The sequence below is a fragment of the Cladosporium halotolerans genome (assembly GCF_011745625.1).
Source record: "Cladosporium halotolerans strain TM138-S3 chromosome Unknown Sca31, whole genome shotgun sequence".
NCBI lineage: Eukaryota > Fungi > Ascomycota > Dothideomycetes > Cladosporiales > Cladosporiaceae > Cladosporium > Cladosporium halotolerans.
In genome coordinates this window covers 211,370-230,947 of record NW_027191482.1, presented here as the reverse complement: position 1 = coordinate 230,947, position 19,578 = coordinate 211,370, and the positions used below count along the sequence as shown (strand labels likewise).

The 19,578-nt window shown below is 55.4% G+C and overlaps 8 protein-coding genes across 8 annotated transcripts; 6 read left to right on the top strand and 2 right to left on the bottom strand.

Annotated features, from left to right (window-relative positions):
* Window positions 1–69: 69 nt before the first annotated feature.
* On the bottom strand, window positions 70–1,872 carry nuo-49 (NADH-ubiquinone oxidoreductase 49 kDa subunit, mitochondrial). Its single transcript, XM_069375791.1, has 2 exons — window positions 1,096–1,872; window positions 70–1,036 (listed from the first exon to the last, which is right to left on the bottom strand). The coding sequence occupies exons 1-2, from the start codon at window positions 1,756–1,758 to the stop codon at window positions 278–280; spliced, it is 1,422 nt and encodes a 473-aa protein (XP_069226884.1). The 5' UTR covers window positions 1,759–1,872; the 3' UTR covers window positions 70–277.
* A 270-nt stretch (window positions 1,873–2,142) lies between these two features.
* Window positions 2,143–3,324, top strand: WHR41_07185 (uncharacterized protein; the record flags this gene model as incomplete). Its single annotated transcript, XM_069375790.1, has 1 exon — window positions 2,143–3,324. One exon carries the CDS (start codon window positions 2,143–2,145, stop codon window positions 3,322–3,324), a length of 1,182 nt encoding a protein of 393 aa, XP_069226924.1.
* A 648-nt stretch (window positions 3,325–3,972) lies between these two features.
* WHR41_07184 (uncharacterized protein) lies at window positions 3,973–5,132 on the top strand. The gene is made up of 4 exons (XM_069375789.1): window positions 3,973–4,459; window positions 4,511–4,552; window positions 4,603–4,630; window positions 4,683–5,132. The coding sequence occupies exons 1-4, from the start codon at window positions 4,015–4,017 to the stop codon at window positions 5,017–5,019; spliced, it is 852 nt and encodes a 283-aa protein (XP_069226923.1). The 5' UTR covers window positions 3,973–4,014; the 3' UTR covers window positions 5,020–5,132.
* WHR41_07183 (uncharacterized protein) lies at window positions 5,028–6,500 on the bottom strand (the record flags this gene model as incomplete). Its single annotated transcript, XM_069375788.1, has 1 exon — window positions 5,028–6,500. The coding sequence occupies one exon, from the start codon at window positions 6,498–6,500 to the stop codon at window positions 5,028–5,030; it is 1,473 nt and encodes a 490-aa protein (XP_069226920.1).
* A 384-nt stretch (window positions 6,501–6,884) lies between these two features.
* WHR41_07182 (uncharacterized protein) lies at window positions 6,885–11,771 on the top strand (the record flags this gene model as incomplete). Its single annotated transcript, XM_069375787.1, has 1 exon — window positions 6,885–11,771. The coding sequence occupies one exon, from the start codon at window positions 6,885–6,887 to the stop codon at window positions 11,769–11,771; it is 4,887 nt and encodes a 1,628-aa protein (XP_069226919.1).
* A 345-nt stretch (window positions 11,772–12,116) lies between these two features.
* On the top strand, window positions 12,117–13,168 carry WHR41_07181 (uncharacterized protein). The gene is made up of 2 exons (XM_069375786.1): window positions 12,117–12,280; window positions 12,349–13,168. Exons 1-2 carry the CDS (start codon window positions 12,251–12,253, stop codon window positions 12,568–12,570), a joined length of 252 nt encoding a protein of 83 aa, XP_069226922.1. The 5' UTR covers window positions 12,117–12,250; the 3' UTR covers window positions 12,571–13,168.
* Window positions 13,169–14,508: 1,340 nt separating this feature from the next.
* On the top strand, window positions 14,509–16,809 carry HOG1 (Mitogen-activated protein kinase HOG1). The gene is made up of 8 exons (XM_069375785.1): window positions 14,509–14,769; window positions 14,887–15,110; window positions 15,175–15,222; window positions 15,290–15,419; window positions 15,478–15,529; window positions 15,584–15,675; window positions 15,730–16,349; window positions 16,402–16,809. Exons 2-8 carry the CDS (start codon window positions 15,055–15,057, stop codon window positions 16,487–16,489), a joined length of 1,086 nt encoding a protein of 361 aa, XP_069226921.1. The 5' UTR covers window positions 14,509–14,769; window positions 14,887–15,054; the 3' UTR covers window positions 16,490–16,809.
* A 129-nt stretch (window positions 16,810–16,938) lies between these two features.
* Window positions 16,939–19,409, top strand: WHR41_07179 (uncharacterized protein; the record flags this gene model as incomplete). The annotated part of the gene is made up of 3 exons (XM_069375784.1): window positions 16,939–17,718; window positions 17,838–17,981; window positions 18,045–19,409. Exons 1-3 carry the CDS (start codon window positions 17,293–17,295, stop codon window positions 19,407–19,409), a joined length of 1,935 nt encoding a protein of 644 aa, XP_069226964.1. The 5' UTR covers window positions 16,939–17,292.
* Between the last annotated feature and the right edge of the window lie 169 nt (window positions 19,410–19,578).

The following is a 19,578-nucleotide window of genomic DNA, read 5'->3' as shown; positions in this document are numbered from 1 at the left end:
ATTCGTTCGCGCCCAACGCGTCAAAATTTGGCTCCCTCATCATCACCACCACCCGACCATTCGACAACGTTCTATTAGATGAACTCAATGAAACATAGCGATACAGCTCTACAGAATCGATGCTATCAAAAGCCCCTCGACCCCGCGCCGGAAACAAAACGCCTGTATGGGGGATTTTCGGCTGTAAGGGGCCATATGTACAGCTGTATGATGACATAACCTTACCCTTTCACTCCCCTTCCTCCTCCATCACTCAAACAACGTCGTCGTTGCCGCACTACCGGTCCACCTCTCCGAAAACCAGATCCATAGTGCCGATGATGGCAACGGCATCTGCAAGAAGGTGACCGCGGGACACCTGGTCGAAGCAGCCCAAGTGGGCGAAGCCGGGGGCGCGGATCTTGCAACGGTAGGGCCTCTCGGAGCCGTCGGAGACGACGAAGACACCCATCTCACCCTTAGGGGCCTCGATGGCGCTGTATGTCTCTCCAGGGGGCACGGTGTAGCCCTTGGAGTAGAGCAGGAAGTGGTGGATGAGGGCCTCCATGTTCTCCTTCATGGCGGCGCGAGGGGGCGGGGCGATCTTGTAGTCCTCGACCTTGATGGGGCCGGGGGTGATCTTGTTGAGGCACTGGTGGATGATGCGGAGGGACTGGCGGAATTCCTCCATACGGCAGAGGTAGCGGTCGTAGCAGTCACCGTTGATGCCGACGGGGACGTCGAACTCGACCTGGTCATAGGCGTCGTAAGGCTGCGACTTGCGGATGTCCCAAGGCACACCAGAGCCGCGGAGCATGACACCGGAGAAAGAGTAGTTGAGAGCGTCGGCGGCGCTGACGACACCAACGCCCTTGGTGCGGCCAATCCAGATACGGTTGTCGGTCAGGAGCTCCTCAGTCTCGTCGATGCGGTCACCGAACTGGGTGGCCCACTGGTAGATGTCGTCAAGAATGCCGATGGGAAGGTCCTGGGAAACACCACCGGGGCGAACGTAGGCGGCATGGAGACGGGCACCAGAAACGCGCTCGTAGAATTCCTGATCTAATGTTAGTCCCTCTTTCATTCGCCACTTTCGCATGAAACCAATAGACATACCATAAGCTTCTCACGCTCCTCGAAACCCCAAAGGAAAGGTGTCAGGGCGCCAACATCCATGGCGTGCGAAAGGACGGACATAAGGTGGTTCAGGATGCGGGTGATCTCGCCGAACAGGGTACGGATCCACTTCGCGCGCTCGGGAACCTCGATGTTCAGCAGCTTCTCAACAGCCAGGGAGAAACACTGCTCGTTGGTCATCATGGAAACATAGTCCAGACGGTCGAAGTAAGGCAGCGCCTGGAGGTATGTCTTGTACTCGATCAACTTCTCGGTACCGCGGTGCAGCAGACCGACGTGGGGGTCGGCGCGCACAATCTCCTCTCCGTTCAACTCCAGAATCAGGCGCAACACACCGTGCGCGGCGGGGTGCTGAGGACCGAAGTTCACTGTGTAATGTCTGATCTTGCGCTCTTCCGGAGTGCCGGCCTTGTCGTCCGGGGAGTTGAAGGACATGGAATTCGGGTCCACGGGCGAGCCGAAGTTGGGGTCCACGGGGATGAGGCGAGTGGCATTGGGGTTCTCGACGGGCTCGGCGAAGCGTCTGGCGGGTGTCGAAGAGAGGGCGCGGTACTGGCTCAGAGGGGTGGCAAGGCGGGACTGAGGGCGAAGACACGCGCGCTTGGCCCCATTGGCGGCCAGGCGAGCAAAGGGTGCGGCCATGGCTGCTGTATGCTCAATCCACGCAGCGGTGGCGCGGAGGATGTAGCAGAGGGAGGAGTGGAGAGGTGGTGGTGGTCGAGGCGGAGGAGGTGTGTTTCGCCGCACAGTGGCACCGATGAAGTCGTGAAGCTCAAGTTTGATGACGGCTCGATTCAGGCGATTCGTGGGGCGTCTGATTGGCCAGGGCCAGCGCTCACCGCCGACGCGGCAGAATCGGCTTCCCCAGGATTTTGCGACGGCGGCAGCGAAAGTTTTGGATGCGCGAGCATTTGCGACTGGACAGCTCCAATTGAGACTCCTACGACAACGACACCAGGAGCACAACGAGCGGGACGGCGGCTGGAGGAAGCATTGCAGGAACGCATACCACATCGGACACACACAATGCCGCCTAAGGCAGACAGGAGCTGGGCGCCGCTCACGGCGGAGCAGCTTGAACAGCGCCGCATTATCGGAATCAACGCAGAGACCGTTTCTCACACCGCGGCGAACGACATCCCCGGACACTACGGGCCTGCTCAGGATGATTCATGGAACCTCGAGCGCTTCAGCGAGAACCTCAAAGTAAACTTCCACGCCAACCAGTCCTACAATGCGGCCTTTTCCCTCGTCGGCGTCGATGCCAGCATCGCGAACGCTTTCCGCCGGGTACTGATCGCAGAGGTTCCCACCCTTGCGATCGAGGACGTCTTCATTTTCTCGAACACCTCCCTCATTCAAGACGAAGTTTTCGCGCATAGAATGGGTCTTGTTCCCTTGACTGGTGGAGAGGAAGGTCTGCGTTGGATGCGCTGGTTCCGCAAGCCTCCGCCCGCGGACGATTATGCTGCTCAGGCGGCTTGGGAAGAGGAAGGCTACGACGAGAGCGAGAGCGTCCCGAGCGACTACAACACCGTTGTCATGAGCTTGCAGGTCGAATGCCGCTGGGCAACTCAGGAACTGGATGGCCGCGACGGCAAAGCGCTTGCCAAAGCCGGATCGAATGACCCCGAAGAGCGCTATGTAAACTCCAATGTCTACGCCCGAGACTTGGTGTTCGAGCCGCAGGGTCAGCAGGAACAGTTCTTCTCTGGTGAAAATCGCATCCGTCCCACAAACCCCGACATCCTGATCGCAAAGCTCAGGCCCGGCCAAAAGATCGATATCCGCTGTCACTGCGTGAAGGGAATCGGAGCCGATCACGCGAAGTTCTCCCCTGTAGCTACCGCATCCTACCGCTTGCTTCCTAGCATCGAGATCAAGGAGCCTATCCTTGGAAACGACGCGAAGAAGTTCCGCCGCTGCTTCCCTCGCGGTGTCATTGAGCTCGAAGAAGACCCCACGACAGGACAAACCAAGGCCGTGGTAAAGGATACCATGAAGGACACAGTGAGCAGAGAGTGCCTGCGCCATGAGGAGTTCAAGAACAAGGTCAAGCTCGGCCGCTACAGGGATCACTTCATCTTCTCAGTAGAGAGCACTGGCCAGTTCAAGAGCGACGACTTATTCCTGGACTCTGTGAAGCTGCTCAAGGCGAAGGCTGAGAGGTTCAAGAGGCACCTCGATGCCCTGGAGGAGGGACGGTAGATGGGACTGTTACTTGGCTGACTTCGGGGTCTTATTGATTAACATTTGCATAGCTATGGCGCTTGGGGTTATGGGAAACAGCTGTGGAATAGACGGCATGATTAGACGCCGGAAAAACGGGCTTGAGAGATACCTTTTCGTGAGATGGCCCTCGCCCAGTGTATAAAATGAAAGACTTCAAATCACTCGCATAAGGATCACGCTCTCAACGGTCGATGTCGTTCCGGTAGTAAAGAGGGTGTTCCAACACGGTCACAGCCACCGTGAGAGATGCCGCCACATGGCGCAGCAAATCGACTCACCTTGCTCTCACTGGTCGATGTCATTGGGGTTGCATGGGAGTCGCCGGTATGAGCAAACGACCGTAAGGGTTGGTATTTCAAGAAGCCCTCAGCGACGTCACGCTCTCGATGGTCGGTGTCGTTGCCGTTGCACGGGGACCTGTGGTATGAGCCTAATGGCTATGAGAGGTCGCAGATGAAGAATCAATCTGGGAAAGGCTGCTGTGTTGGTGCTCGGATGTGAGGTCTGAAAGCCTTCGGCTCCTGCGGGGTTGACGGCTTCCCCTCTTTGATGGCCAGGTCACAAGAGCAAACAGCAACATGTATATATGCGCCGCTGCGATAAAATGAAATGAGGGCAGTTTAATTGTACCACATTATTGAATTACAACTATCGATACTAGCAGCAATGACGTCCCGAACCGCGTACATAACAGGCGGAGCCTCTGGAATCGGCCTTGCAGTCGCCCATGCGCTGCACAACCGCGGGATGCGAATTGCCATTGCCGATATCAACCTCAAAGCTGCACAAGAATCGGCCAAACAGCTCAATGCAACTGCAACTGCAAGCCAGAAGCATCTGGCTTTGGAAGTAGACGTCTCGTCGTGGGACTCGCAGGTGGCCGCCTTCTCAAAAGCGGTGGAGACTTTCAACAGGATCGACGTTGTCATTGTCAACGCTGGCGTTGGCGAGAAGGTCTTCGTGCCTAACGATGGTGGCACAGGTCAAGGGTTTGCGAAACCAAACTTGCAGATACTGGACGTTGACTTGAACGGCTTCCTATATACGTCTGCGTTGGCCATCCAGCAGATGCGCAGACAGGATGTCGACCATGAGGGTCTGAGGGGAAGGAGTAAGCTAGCTCTCGATTTGATCAAACTGCTAGGGCTAAATTCATTGATAGTTATCGGGACTGCGTCCGTGTGCGGGTTTTACTGCGTCCCGAGTCAGTACTCGCATCGATCCAAGATTCCAAAATACTGACCATCTTCGTAGCGCTACCGGTCTACACAGCAGCAAAGCAGTACGACGGAGACCATTTCCTATGTCGAGACTATTCACTGACCCATTTGCAGTGGCGCTGTCGGCTTTGTTCGTTCGTATGGCAAATATCTGCCTGACGAGCAGATTACGCTCAATGCCGTTTGTCCACACGTCGCGAGGACCAACATCAGCACCGGTGTGTTCTATGATCATCTGGAGGAAATGAAACTCTTGACTCCGATGGAGGGAATAGTCGATGCGTTCATGCAGTTCATCGATCGCGGTGACATGAGCGGGGAGTGCTTGGAGATCGGCCCTATCGGTGGCCCTCAACTACGCATGCCACCCGGTGCGTTGAATTCTGAGAGCGATAGGCTCAACAAACTGCTCTACGAGAGGGGCCGTCCTCTTCATGAAGCGAAGCCGTAGAATCTACTTCAGCGTGTTCCTTTCGGGTCCGGACTCTCGTCCGCCACATGGCTGGCGTGTGCGAGCAGGAATTTGCAGCATGTCAACGTGTACTTGCAAGCTTTTGTCCACTGCTCTTCTTGACCAAAATTGCCGAGCTTTATGCTCACATCGCCGATTCTGTCTTTGGCAATGGCATACGGCATGGCCAAGCTCGCGCCGCCGGGAGCTCGAGAGGACATCCGCTCGACATGCTCTCCAAGTTGGCGTAGACAGTCCAGAAATGCAACCATTCCGCTGTCGAAGCTGCGGTGGAGGAAGCCGAAGCTAAGTGGAACGTCGCCGGACGAGTAAAGCTCGTACATCGCACCCTTAGACTTATTGCCATTGGTAGATTGGTCGGACCCTTCGATCTTCTCAATCTTGGACGTAGAACCCATTGGGTGCAGCTTCCATCCACGCAGATTGCATTTTTCCTTGTCAGCAACAATTGCAGTCAAAAGCAGCACTTGACCCCACGCAGCGTTGATCTCAGCCCAGTCGACAGGGTGATCCGGCAGTCGACCAAGACGAAGCCCATTGATCGTACCGAAGAAGCCGTCATGACCGATGCAGAAGGTGTCATTATAGACGTTCGTGCGCTGTAGCGACTCGAGTAGCTTGGTGTCGTGTGCCAACTGGTTTTGCAAGCTATCACGCTCTTCTTGAAAGGCGGTCAGTTCTGCAGTGAAGGCGTTTCGTTCGCGCCAAAATTTCTCTTCCTCCTCATCGAGGTCTTCAGCTTCCGCATCTAGGGCTGCAATCTCATCTTCCATGCGCGCTTTCTCTGCCTCGAGTGCCTCGAGTTCATCAAGCGCTTGCTTCTCACGTCGCTGAGCTTCTTCTAGGTCTTTCTTCGTCTTGGCCTTCTCCTCATCAGTCGGCACATCTTCCTGCGCCTGCTTCAGAAATTGCACGTAGGCGTCCCGTTCCCGTGTGACCGCTGCCTGTCGCTTTTGGAGCCCTTCGAGTAGTAATTCGGTGCATTCTATGCAGATGGGATGATCTATGTCAGAACGTGCTGAGAGGATTTCGAAGAGTTTCATCGTCTGTTCCAGGTCGGCAGAGTTGATGGTTTTCTTGCCGTCAGAGCTATTCGTTGCTTTACTAGCGGCTGGTGGCGCGAGCTTTGCTTTGGTCGGCGATGTAGCTTGATCTTGCCTTTCAGGAGCGATTTGGGACTCGGTGAGCATGACATAGCTCATGTCAGGCCTCATCCTTTCTTGTGCTTTTTGACCTGAAGACAATCGGCGCTTATGGATGGGGGCGCCGGCGTGTTGGGAGGCCTCGCCGTACTGTTGCCGCCGCTCTTTGGCCGCCGCTGAACGTGGAGCCTCCTGGCTCTTTGGCTGGAGAGTGGGCGCTGCATCAGCGAGGATTTTGAACGATGCTGGGTTCAGGTCTTCCAGTGTGCCATCGATTCGCAGGGGCGTCCTGCATTTCTGGCAGATCAGTTGCGACATGTTGAAGGAGGATGAACTTCGCTTGATGTAGAAGCGAGTGACCGCGCGTAGAAGCGTAGGTGAGTGGCTACATATGTGCGAGCCGACTACGTGTGGTTTTCACAAACATAAGGCCGATTTGTACTGATCGTAGGGTAGCTCTAAGGTATGTCTTGAGTTCTGATGTCAAGCGCCGATTGTAGGGCTGCACAAGGGTCCACCTGGACCTGATTGCTAAAGTGAGCATGTGACACCGCGTTTGCCGAGGTTTTGCCAGACCCGCGTTCGTTCATCGCATTTGCGCCTACGACTTGGACTCGACACTCCAACATCTGACATTGCCGATTTTCGCGTCCGGATGCTTGGATCTTGGGAAGGCCGGAGCGGTTAGGGGGAGTTGTCAAGATGGAGGATTACTTCAGAAACAGGGTGTCCGTGGACGATGACCCCGACCTCGCCCGCAATCGTCGCGCGAACGACGCTCGCTTGAAGTCGCGATTCGAGCACATCTTCGAGAAATACGAAAAAGACTTTGAAGGAATTGGCGATGAGATTGATTTGGAAACGGGCGAAGTCTTCGTCAACAATGGACACCTTGAAAACATGCGACACGAGGTCGACCCGGGCCAAAGCGCATCGGCGCAAGTGCTTCGAGTGTTTGGGAATAGTTTGGGAAACGATGTTCTAGGTCCACAGGACGATCGCCCTACGGAAGAAGAGTCGTTCGACGACTGGGAGGATGGTGATGCCTCGAGTGTATCCGGCAGATCTGGCTATTCCAGCCGTGGAGCTGGCAGCGACGACGAAGAGGTCGACCATCGGCAGGATGCATCCCACGCGCCCGATGAGCTATCATCCAACTTCTACCCAGAGGATTTTGAAGCGACGGTACCAGCGTCCAAGCCGCTAGTCAGGGGACTTGACGACCGCAGGGGCTTGAACGAGTCCCAGACTGAAGATTCATCGAATGTCACGTCTCGATCTGGGTCACCGGGAAATCTTCTCTTCAGTCTTCCGTTCCTGCAACAGTCAATGGAGGCCATGCAAAGCACATCTCAACAGCGTGGCTCTATCAACCCCGAGACCATTCAAGCACTTGGCCAGAGTATTGCAAACCAGCTTGCTCGATTCATGACCGGTGCCACAAGAAAAGACAACAAGAGACGTCGAAAGGACGACCATGGCAGAGATTCTCCCTGGGAATTCCCTACGCTTCCTGGCGATCAACATCGACGGACACCCAGCCCTCCGCTTCCCGTTTCTTCATCTGGCGCATCGTTCACAGCGTCACCTGGAGGTCATGCCTCGATTTGGGCACCCGTGCAACATCCTCGTCCAATGAAACGTAGACGATCCAGGCTCAATCAACAGACAGTGATGGAGGGAGCACCTGAGACGGCAACTGATTACGATGGCGAAGTCGATCCGTTGCACGGAGATCTGGCCCGCAGCAATGGCAGCGATATTCCCAATGCCAATGTAAATGGAAAGATGTGCACAAATTGCGGTGAGACGAATGGTCGGACCTTCAGGAAAGGCCCCGACGGTCTCTTGTGTAATCCTTGCGGTATGTACTATTACCGGTATGGTCTTCTGAAGCCTCTGCAAGAAACCCTTTCGCCTCCCAGACCTGAGCCGAAGCCAGGTACATTCTCCGTCCTTGTGCCTGAAGATCATCGTGACGAACAAGCAGGCAGAGACGAATTCAGCATACCAGTGACTCCCCTGCCTGGAATGGAATCTTCCTATGGCGCCAATACCGGAAGACGCCTCACCGGGGGAGATGCGCGATCAGCACATTTTTCGATTGACGAAGAAGAGTCGATCATCAGACTTCGTGAGGTCGACCAACTTCCATGGGAAACCATAGGTCGTTTGGTTTCAAACCGCTCGGCTGCCTCTGTGCAAAATCATTACAACAAGCTCTGTAAGACATCCGACTGCATGGCGCGCCATCGCTTAGTGGAGAAAGGATTGCCTGTTAGCTTGCCGCCTGATGAAAGGAATTCCCGAGGGATTTCCTTGTATGATCAAGCAACAGGCCAAGCTTCTCATCAGCATGGACGATCATTTATGACAGAGCTGCAAGACGGTCTTGACGAATCAGGAGCTCTCGACACTGGTCCGGCTTGTGAGAATGATCAGCGATTCACATCACAAGAGAACGAGCTCATTGTGCGGCTGCGAGAGGTAGGAGGAATGACATGGGAACAGATCTCTCGATACCTGCCAGGGAGGACTCAGGCTGTCGTGCAAAACCACTATCGGCGCAAATTGGCCGATCAAGGAACGCGCGAGTGGCAAGAAAATCAGGAGGTTTCTGCGATAACCACCAAAACCGACGGCCCTGAGCTCTTGCGCTATTCAAAAGAAGAAGACGAGTTGATTCTTCAAATGAAAGAGGAGGAGGGTATGTCATTCGCAGAGATGACAGACTACCTGATTGGAAGAGACGAAGAGTCTCTCCATCGTCGGTACAGTCACCTTAGGGCAGGGGATAAGCGATTCTCTCATGACTCTTCCGCTCTCGTCGGGATGGCATCAGAGCGCAATTCGACTCTGAACTCTCGAGAAGACACCACTGACGGAAATGACAATGGTCAGCGTGATCTCCACAGTCACCTGCCCATGCCGCCTCCGCCGCACTCTGGACCCGCCATTCTCGTTGAAGCAATCAATCAGCGCGAGATCTGGACAAACAACAGCAGCGGTGTTGCTTCTGGCGCCCCATTGCAAGCGAATCCGGTACCCCAAACACCTGCAGGCCCCATCTACCCAAGGTCTCATCCTCTTAACCCGGCACAGGTCGGTCCGTCCGCCTGGAACACCACACAGCCGTCAAGCAAGGGCCCTTTACCTTTCCAGCCTGCGCGCAAAGGTCCAAGGCCAATTCAACCCATGCCTCCCTGGCCCGGACCTAGAGATCCTTTTACGACTCGACAGATTCCCGCAAATGAGATCTTTGCCAACAAAGCTATCAAGCCGACGCCTCCGCGGCGCAATCAATCAGCAGAAAATGTGCTCAAAGCCAAACAGCGTCGCACCGTACACCAAGCTCAGAGGACGCAAGACGCGCCCCCTGTCTCGCCGAATCCTCCAGGCGCTAAGTCTTCTACAGACGCTCCGTCGGAAGAAGACGGAACAGTGAATGAGGTCTTACACACGACTGCCAATAAAGAAGCATGTGCCTCCACGACCGAAAGCCAAAAGGTATCAACAAATGACTCAGACCAGGCGGAAACTCTGACGCTTGCCTTTACTCCCGAGCAGGACAAATTCATCAAGAAAGCTCGCGAAAAAGAGAGGATGAGCTGGGCCGAGATTGCCGCACGTTTGCCTTCCAGTAATCAACACACGAGCCAGTCTGTCACCGATAGATACTACGATGTCATCGTCGGTAAAGCGGCTTCAGCCAAAGTAGAGGCAGACAACATGAAGTCCGACCCTGACTCGAAATTTCGGCAGCGTTACACAGATGAAGAAAGTGAGAAAGTGGCTCTCTTCAAGGGACAAGGAATGTCTTGGGAAGAAATGGCCAAACATCTTCCTGGTCGGACCCCAGGTTCGGTCCAAAATCACTACTATGGCTCCATCCTTGGTTCGAATAAGCAGAAGAGAGTTCTACCGGCGCATATCGCCGAAAAGACATCACGCTGGTCGGTCCCCTTACTTCGAAAGGCTTTGAAGAACTCGACGAGAGGGGCGTCCAACGATCGCGAGGCGCCAACACGCCCCGAGTCGACGCTCCAAGAGATACCTGGTAGGGCCACTAGCGAGGCATTCAGAAAGCCACTGAACAATATGGGAATATGGAACGAACAACCAGACTCAGACAATCCTTCTAGGCAGAGCTTACAAAAAGATGCTCAGACCAATATCGCCTATGCTGTCGGTTTTGGTGCGCACGCAGACGAGATGCATGTGACTGATGACGATCAGCTCGCGTCTCTTGAACGTACCATGCAAGACATGCAAGCGGCTCTAGACAAGGATGATCTTACTGCTTCCGAATTCGTATCAACTCCGCCACAAGATGTCGGAACGGAGGGGGACACATCTGCTTCATCCGTTCCAACTGAACCAGGGAATGTGAGATCACGCCCTCCTCCACCCGCGCCGATCGACCGCTGCACGCCGGAGCAGGACGAAAGGCGCTCCCCGTTTCCTAATCTTGGAGCAGTGTACGACACGCCCGCAAGATCTAGCCACGGAGCTATGCCCTATTTCCTTGGACCGAATCAATTGACGCTTGAAGAGAATCATCCATGTTCGGACAAGGAGAATACTAATGTGGGTAATGCACATGCAGCGCCATATTACTACAATACCGGCCACGATATCAAGAACCAAGAGCCAAGTCTGGAGATAATTGCGACTGACGGAACGAACGAGCGATTCACAAAGACCGCACCAGACTCAGTCAAGCAGCCCAAGCTTGCTCAATCTCGTGGGGCCAAAGGAAAGAGATGGTCAGGACGGTCAAAGCGGATCAGCGATTCTGAAGTCGCCGACAGCGATTCCGACTGCTCATATCAGGAAACAGCCGACCAAACGGAAACCGCATCAGAAGACGAAGAAATCAGCGGCGAGGAGATGCAACGGCCAAAGCTTGACTGGGCTAAAGTCATAAGCTCAGCATTAAACTCTCGCCCAAACAAACGCATGTCTGGCAGAGAGATTCTTGCGTGGGTAAGGCGGAATCACCCTTTCTATCGCGATACGGAGACTAGGTGGACTCACCGTATCCGCTACCAACTCAAAAGCAACCCCAACTTCTGTCAGGTCGACCCGGCTGCTTCTAGATCTTCAGCGTGGACTTTTGCAGAATCCTGCGAGAATCCTAGGTCAGGTGTGGATAATCCAAGCACGAATCCTTATGAGCGCTTCTTCACCCCAGCAGCCCCGGCAGACGGCACAAGGTCGGGTGCTCAGAGAGCCAACAGCCTGACTACCCGCTCCGATCCAGACGTCGAACAGGATCCTGCCACGGCTAACACCAACGTGTCCGCCGCCAGACTGAAGGCCGACGTTGAGCAACCAAACCCTCACGTCAAGTCTTCTCGCCTTTCAGACAGCGCTTTGATCATGCGGAGCCCCATGATTGCAACACCGCAACGTGACAACGACCGCCGAACGAGCTTTGTGGCGCGCTCGGTCGGCTCGAAAAGATTCGAGCCACTCCCTAGAAGCAGTTTGGGAGGGAGCCCGATGCTGCAGTCGTCTGCTCGGAGGTTTGTGATGGCGAGGGATGTTCAGGCAGATGAGGAGGATGACATGGATGAGTTGTCCTGATGATGCATCGATTGGTAGACCACGGAATTATGGGTCGTGTATCTTCATGCTATTGTACATTCGTCACCTGGTCCCGTGGATCGTATTCTAATGCACCAATGAGAGACAATCTTGGGTCAAACTGATGTCTGAGGAGTAAAGCAATAAATTGAATGTGAAAAGTTGCACAGTGGACACAGTGCAAGTTGAAGCCATCGAATGACAGGTATGCTAGCTGGACGTCTTCATGTGAAAGTGAACGTGAGGTGCGCACGTGATTTTGTCGCGGCTCACCTTCCGAGCCGGCTCAAGCTCAGTGGCCGGCGCGGGACTTTGAACGAACGCATACGGCGACACTACGCGCTCACGATCAAGCGCATCCCACCATAATCTAGCCTTCCAACTTCTAGAAATCCACTCGTCATCCTCCTACACGATCCATAGGAACATTCGAATCCACCAAACTTTCGCGCGCTCTACAGCAAAACAAAACCCACGCAATGCCTCAACCACAGCCCGAGCTCAAAAAGGTACCACCACCTCCGCCCAACCCTCTTCCACTCCCAATACTCCCCAAGCTAACAGAGCGAAACAACAGTACCTCGACAAGCGCGTCGAAGTGCAGCTCAACGGCTCGCGCAAAGTCATGGGCACCCTGCGCGGCTACGACGTCTTCCTCAACATCGTCCTCGACGAGGCCACCGAGAGCAAGCCCAGCGGCGAGAAGACGCGCCTCGGCATGTGTGTCATCCGCGGAAACTCGGTCGTCATGCTCGAGGCGCTGGACCGCATTGATGCGGACAACCGCGGTGGGAGGTAAAGAGTGGGGGAGCGAGGAACGAATGGATTTGCGCATGGCGACGGTCGCGAGACGAGACGACCCGATATGGATATTCGATGAAGGAGCGGTTTCGGGGCTCCAGGTGAGGTGAAGGAGCGAGAGACCGTTCGCGCGCCGGGTTGGCGTGAGAGCCGTCTGTTGGTTCACGTGGTTCAGGTTTGAGCGCGGAAGAAAGCACGATACCGGATGGCATGCTGCGCGGGCGACGAGCAATTATGATTCGTAGCGCAGCAGCAAAGAGGCTCTGGAAAATAGTGTGCTTGGGACAAAGGCGCTGCGAGACGGCAGGCATCCTACGCGGGATCTGTCCTGAAACTCTAGATGAAGAAAGCCGAAATGCAATGATACCCTGTCAAGTTCAAGCATGAAGGTTCAGGACATGCTAAGGCGACGAATACGGCGGCCGTCGTTCTATTTCCAACATTTACATATCTCTCACAGCAGCGCTGGTGGAAAAGCTTAAATGTCCTCACTGTCGGATGCAGGAGCATTGCAGATAATAGAGACAAAGTTGCGCCGGACCATTGAAAGTGTTTGGAATCCGCTCAAAACTTACACAGCAGATTTAGTATCAGATATAACCGCTTTGATGCTGAGGTCAGTATATCTGGCGTTGAACGCGATTAAGGGTTAGGGTTGGGGTAGTCGGCTAAATTGGCATGGACGCTCGCGAGAGCCTAATGGTGTTTTTTCAGGGAGCAAACATCTCAATGGTGCCGTGAGGTCTTCGGCAATTTCTTCCCGATACTATGAGCTGTAAGGTGTGGAATTGTGAGGAAACTGACCAGAGATACGTATCTTGGTGGGATTGAGCGGATGTATTGTAGATGCTGCCCTTGGTATGGGCACAGGGACTTGGGCCAAGGTCTTCAATCACTTCCAGAAAGGGCAATATCACCTGTGTCAGCGACATGACAATATATCCGTCCATATCATGTGAATGACCATCTACACCGATGTGCGAAGTCACGTTATATCCAGAGCTTGAGTGCTGACCCCAAGGTGCTTATTACACGTGATGACCAAATCGATGGACTAGCTATGGCCGACATTTGACTATGGGGAAACTTTTTAGGACCAGACGAGGGAAGTCAAAGGAGGACTTCAATGGCTTTGTCACAATAACAACCATGATTCACGTGTCGGGGTGCTGCAGATGCATGGAGGCACGGGTGGATCAATGGGATGCATCTAGAGCCACCACAAAGCGGGCTGCAGGCCGTGGCCCCGAATGGTATTTCCGTTTCCACCCAGGTAGGGGAAATTTATCGCTTTCCCAAGAGTGCAGACACGTATGGGAATAGTTCCTCGAGAGGTTGAAGGATGCCATGTGACGAACACCGTCGTGGAGAGGCACATCCCCAGGAAGACCGAAACTCGCACGACGGGATCTAGACCATGGGCCTCGCGCAACGACCGGCCGCTGTGGACGGTGGAGAGGGCGGCGGGCTGTCCCACCAGCAACGCTTGTCTCATCAAGAATGGCTGCTACAGTGCCTAGGTAGTCCGCCAAAGCAGAGTTGCGCGCGATCTGCGCTACTGTTGCCCGACGACAGGCGTCGAATTGCCGCTGCCAACAGAAGCGCGAGTCGCTGTCGTTGCGAATGGCTCGGAGGGAGGGCCGACGCCTGAACGCAAATTCGTCACGATTTGCATGTGCCTGCTGAAATGCCCGTGCCTATGCTACACACGTCATGATGCCCGCGCTGCCACTATCGCGGGCCCAGTCGGCTGCCAGTCGCGCGGCGGCCACGGAGCACAGGGCGGTCGGGGCGGCGATGGTTGTGGCTAGTGAATGCGGGATGCGGCAAGTTTTGGTGAAGACGGCGTGGCATGCGTGGATGGCAGCCGAGCGTGGCGCTTGCACGATCGAGATCGGACGAGTATGGCGGTGTTAGGGTGTTAGGCTGGTGGACGGAGACGCAGAAGCACTATGTGTGCCGCGGGCTGTTTTCCCCCTCGCCCACTGCCCACCGACTCATTCATCCCTCGCTCGTGCCCCTCCTCTCCCATCATCCCATACCATACCGTCCCCGCCGCACTGCGCCGTACGTAGAGTGCGTCTTCGTCTCGTCAGCCACCCCAAAGCGGCCAGCAGCAGCTCCCATCGCCACCCGGCACAGCGATCGTCAGGACGAGATCGGCATCCCGCTGCCACGCCTGACCTGTCACACCCATGTTCGTCGCAAATGTTTTCCTCCTGCCAGCACCCCTCCTACGCCTGACTGCTTCGCTTTCCCTCCTCCTCTCCGTCGTGCTCGCTGTTGAGGATACCGGCTCATTCGCTCTGCCCAGATAGCTGCAAAGCCGGCCAGTGACGACGCGGTTACGTTACGCCACTACGCCCCGCTACGGAGGAACACCAACGTTCAATCCAGCCCGCCACCCTTGCGCTTCTTCCTGCGCCGAACAACCACCCTCCACCCACCGATTGCGGCCTGACAGCATCACACCTCACTCAAAATGGCGGAATTCGTGCGTGCCCAGATTTTCGGCACCACCTTCGAGATCACGAGCAGGTACGGGCGGCATCAGCGCGACGCCGGGCGCCGCGGCAACAGCGTGGGCTAACGGAGGATTCAGATACTCGGATCTTCAGCCCGTGGGCATGGGCGCCTTCGGCCTTGTGTGGTGAGTTGCAAAGCAGATCCGCAGCCGTAGTGGAGTGAGGGAGAAAAAGTGCTCACACCCGGTACAGTTCGGCCAAGGACCAGCTCACCGGCTCTGCTGTCGCGGTCAAGAAGATCATGAAGCCCTTCAGCACGCCTGTCCTTTCCAAGCGCACATACCGCGAACTGAAGCTCCTGAAGCACCTGCGCCATGAGAACGTACGATGATGCACCGCGCCCCTGAGAGCCTCGAGCATGCCCGCTAAACATGTTGCAGGTCATCAGCCTTAGCGATATCTTTATCTCTCCTCTTGAGGACATGTATGTTGGTAGGTGATTTTTCCCAGTCTCATTTGGCTTACCAGCTCTTAACAGGTACACAGTCACCGAGCTCCTAGGAACCGATCTTCACCGTCTCCTTACTTCGCGCCCTCTTGAGAAGCAGTTCATTCAGTACTTTCTCTACCAGATCCTGGTAAGCGCTTCAGATTCACACTCCTTTTCTCAACCTCATGGCTAACGTGCATAGCGTGGTCTGAAATATGTCCACTCCGCTGGTGTCGTCCACCGTGACCTCAAGCCTTCCAACATCCTTGTCAACGAAAACTGCGACTTGAAGATTTGCGACTTCGGTCTTGCGCGTATCCAGGACCCTCAGATGACCGGCTACGTCTCGACCAGATATTACAGAGCCCCCGAGATCATGCTCACCTGGCAAAAGTACGATGTGGAGGTGGACATCTGGAGCGCTGGCTGCATTTTCGCCGAGATGCTCGAGGGCAAGCCCCTCTTCCCCGGCAAGGACCACGTCAACCAGTTCTCCATCATCACCGAACTGCTGGGTACCCCGCCAGACGATGTTATCAGCACCATCTGCAGCGAGAACACCCTCCGATTCGTCCAGTCTCTGCCCAAGCGTGAGCGCCAGCCGCTGAAGAACAAGTTCAAGAACGCAGACCCGCAGGCCATTGAGCTTCTTGAGAAGATGCTGGTCTTCGACCCGCGTACCCGCATAAAGGCCGGCGAGGCTCTTGCCGACCCCTACCTTGCGCCCTACCACGACCCTACGGATGAGCCTGTCGCTGAGGAGAAGTTCGACTGGTCTTTCAACGATGCCGATCTTCCTGTTGACACTTGGAAAATCATGATGTGAGCAAATTTGAAATCTGATCTATTTGCTGCGACTGACCAACAATTTTAGGTACTCCGAAATCCTTGACTACCACAACGTGGACACAAACGGTGACCCTGCCTCCGAGGCTCATGGCGAGATTCCTCGACAAGTATAAGGATCGGAATTCGAATTCGCAGAGCATAAAACGAAATCACACGACCGACAAACGATGCCTGGCGAGAATGTAGCTCGTGGCGATTATTCCTAGGAAAAGCATACGAGGGGATAGGTACACAATGCTTAGGGCCTGGGATATTCATTGGAATTTATTTTTCCTTGCGCAGACGAGTGACTCAGGGAAGGGGAAGCGGTGGCATGAATGCTGGGAGGAATCGAAGGCAGACAGTCACAGGCGTGTGCATCTCGGCTTTCGCCGCGGCGGCCGAGCTCTCCGATAGGAGTGTTAGATGAATTGAAAATACCATTAGCGCTATACCGCTCGTTCAAATTCCCATGCACGAAAGTCACATGTTTCAAGAAGCGCATGTTCCGACCTCGGATCTTCGGCATCGCATTCACAGTACAATAGTGCCTTAAAACATGTACATCTATCGCATGCGCCAAGGCTCCCTCTGACCTCACACCCTCACCGCAGTCCGTCCACTTGCAGTGCTTCGTGCTTCCAGCTCTCTGGATGCGCTGTCGACGCCGATCCCCTCCCTTGAGCACCCAAGATCTCCCACCCCACTCTCTACACAAACGCCCAGACTCCAACGCACCCGCCAACATCCTCTCGCCGCACAACAATAACACCTTACACTACACTACAGCAAGCAGCCCAGCGAAACGAAGCATGAAGTCCCCCACCGAAAGCTGATCCGGACAAACCGTTGCGCTACTCCCCGATCCCATCCCATCACACCCCCTCGCTCGAATCCGACCTCGACCGCCACCACCACCACTATCCGTCCCAAAGAAATGCCCTTCACGCCCCTCGTCTGCGTCGTCGACTTCCACCACGCCCGCGGCCCCGAAATCGAGCTCTGGATCGGCGCCCCGCCCGCCCGCGACCCCGCCTCCGACAATGACTGGGGCCTGATCCCCTACATGGCGCTGCCGGACGGCGCGCACAGCTTGACGGAGGAGTTCAGCTACTTCACGCTCGTGCAGAAGGGAGCCGAGGCCGGGGAAGAGCAGAGCGTGTTTGGGATCAGCTGCACGCAGCAGCTGGACGCCGCGAAGCTGCTTTGGAAGAGCGAGGACGTCACGCGCAGCGCGGTGCAGAAGGCTGTCGTTGCGCTGACGGATCGCCCGGGGGAGTTTGGGCGGCTGAGGGAGAAGCTGAGTGTAGTCACGAGGGCTTGGTTTGCGCAGAGGGATTTTAGGGATGTGGAGATTTTGGAGGTAGGTGGGTCGGCACTTGGTGTTCTGTTTGCCGTGGGGCTGAGTGTTGTTGAGGGGAGGTGGGCAGTGTTGTGTGCTGGATGCAAGGAGCTTGTGCTGACTCGTCTTTGTTGGTGTAGAGATTCCAGGAGAACCTGGTCCACGAGGCTGAGCAGACGGAGGAGGAGCGAGATCAGTACTTTGGGCTGTCGTTGAGGGAGCTCGTGCATACGTATAAGTGGCAGACGCTGGTGTTGTTCAAGTGCTTGCTCTTGCAGCCGAAGGTGAGTTGAAAGACCCCTTGTGGACATTGTGGGATACGGTTCAGAGCTGACACGGGACGACAGATGCTGTTCTTCGGCTCGCATTGTGAGCAAGTCTGTCAAGTCCAATTCTCGCTATTGTCACTCATACCTGGTCTCGTTCGAAATCTGCAAGACTGCGCAGCACCACATTTAGACCAGTATGCCCGGAATGCAAGACCACAGGACAGTGTGAAGACAAGCGACCGAGCTTCACTTCTTGCCTACATGGGTCTGCCATTGCAAATCTTTGGAAAAGGAAGCCTGTTTGGACCTTACACGCCTCTTCAGCAACTTGACACTTTGACAGACGAGGGCACGAAGAGCTACATCTTGGGTAGTACCAACAGCTTGCTCCTCAGTCAAAAGGAGCGTTACTGCGATATACTTATCAACCTCGATGAAGATACAGTCAGCGTTTTGTCTCCAACATTACGACAAGCAACAACACTTTCCACAGCAGATCGGAGATGGATGGACTTCCTCACACAAGCGGTGAATGATACTTGGGACGAGACAGATCCCTCACGACCAAAGACTCACGGCTACGCTGGCAGCGAAGAGTTCATCCGCCTGCAATTCGAAGAATACCTCGTCGCATTCCTCTCCGCAGAGAAATACCACCAATACATCACCAAACAGGACGCCGGCGACCCCAAAGCCCTCCTCGCCGACGTCGAAGGCGACCCTTCAATAGAGTTCGCCACCACCTTTAGAGACGCCTGGCGACAGACCGAAAACTACAAGCTCTGGCAGCGCCTCACCGACGACCACCTGTTCGACATCGTGGAGCCCCGCCACCCCTGCGCCGGCGGCCTGACGATCGAGGACGTTCAGCGCCGCCTCGCGGCCCAGGTCTCCGAGCTGCACCTCGACGAGCGCTTCAACCAGACCCGCGACGTCGTCAACGAGCGCCTCGCCGCCGGCCGCACCCAGGTCACCTCGGCGTTCAACAAAGTTTGGGCCGACATCGAAGTCATGCGCGAGGCGCAGCGCAAGCGCAGCGAGGAGGCCAGAGCGGCCGCCGCTGCTGCTGCGCCGGAGGACGAGAACAAGCCGCCTCAGCAGCAGCAGGCTGGCCGCTTCGCGAAGCCGGATATGCAGCAGGCGCAGGCTAATGTGCAGGCTGCGAGCCAGCGGGCTTCGGCTTACCTGAGCTCTTGGGGCACTTGGGCGGCGGAGAAGAGGAAGCAGGGTTGGAGGGCGAAGGCTGAGACGCCGGCTGCTACTCCGAGTCCTGCTGCTAAGCCAGCTGTCACGAGTTCGGATGACCGGCCGCACGTTACGACAGTTGCGGAGCTTGGAAATGGAGCGACTTCGGAGCCGGGTAAGAAGTCTCTTGATGAAGGACAGGCGCCTGCCGAGAAGGAGGCGCCCGCCGAAGCGAAACATGATCATGAGAAGCAATGAGATATGTAATGCACTGCACATAATCAGCATAATTGGTTCTATTTCCACCTGAAAGAATCCCCTCGGCCTCTATCCCGCTAATCGTAGGTCGTCCCCAGTAGATATCCGTTAGTTCAAGAGTGGGCCGTCACCGTTCCCTTTTCCCCCGAAGATGCCTCTCCCGCGCTTC

Coding starts and splice junctions, on each gene's coding strand:
- nuo-49 (XM_069375791.1), bottom strand. CDS start 1,758: ATGGCCGCACCCTTTGCTCGCCTGGCCGCCAATGGGGCCAAGCGCGCG. Junction 1,037..1,095: donor AGGAGCGTGAGAAGCTTATG/GTATGTCTATTG, acceptor ACATTAGATCAG/GAATTCTACGAGCGCGTTTC.
- WHR41_07184 (XM_069375789.1), top strand. CDS start 4,015: ATGACGTCCCGAACCGCGTACATAACAGGCGGAGCCTCTGGAATCGGC. Junction 4,553..4,602: donor CGGGTTTTACTGCGTCCCGA/GTCAGTACTCGC, acceptor CCATCTTCGTAG/CGCTACCGGTCTACACAGCA. Junction 4,631..4,682: donor GTCTACACAGCAGCAAAGCA/GTACGACGGAGA, acceptor ACCCATTTGCAG/TGGCGCTGTCGGCTTTGTTC.
- WHR41_07181 (XM_069375786.1), top strand. CDS start 12,251: ATGCCTCAACCACAGCCCGAGCTCAAAAAG. Junction 12,281..12,348: donor CACAGCCCGAGCTCAAAAAG/GTACCACCACCT, acceptor GCGAAACAACAG/TACCTCGACAAGCGCGTCGA.
- HOG1 (XM_069375785.1), top strand. CDS start 15,055: ATGGCGGAATTCGTGCGTGCCCAGATTTTCGGCACCACCTTCGAGATC. Junction 15,111..15,174: donor ACCTTCGAGATCACGAGCAG/GTACGGGCGGCA, acceptor CGGAGGATTCAG/ATACTCGGATCTTCAGCCCG. Junction 15,223..15,289: donor GGCGCCTTCGGCCTTGTGTG/GTGAGTTGCAAA, acceptor CACCCGGTACAG/TTCGGCCAAGGACCAGCTCA.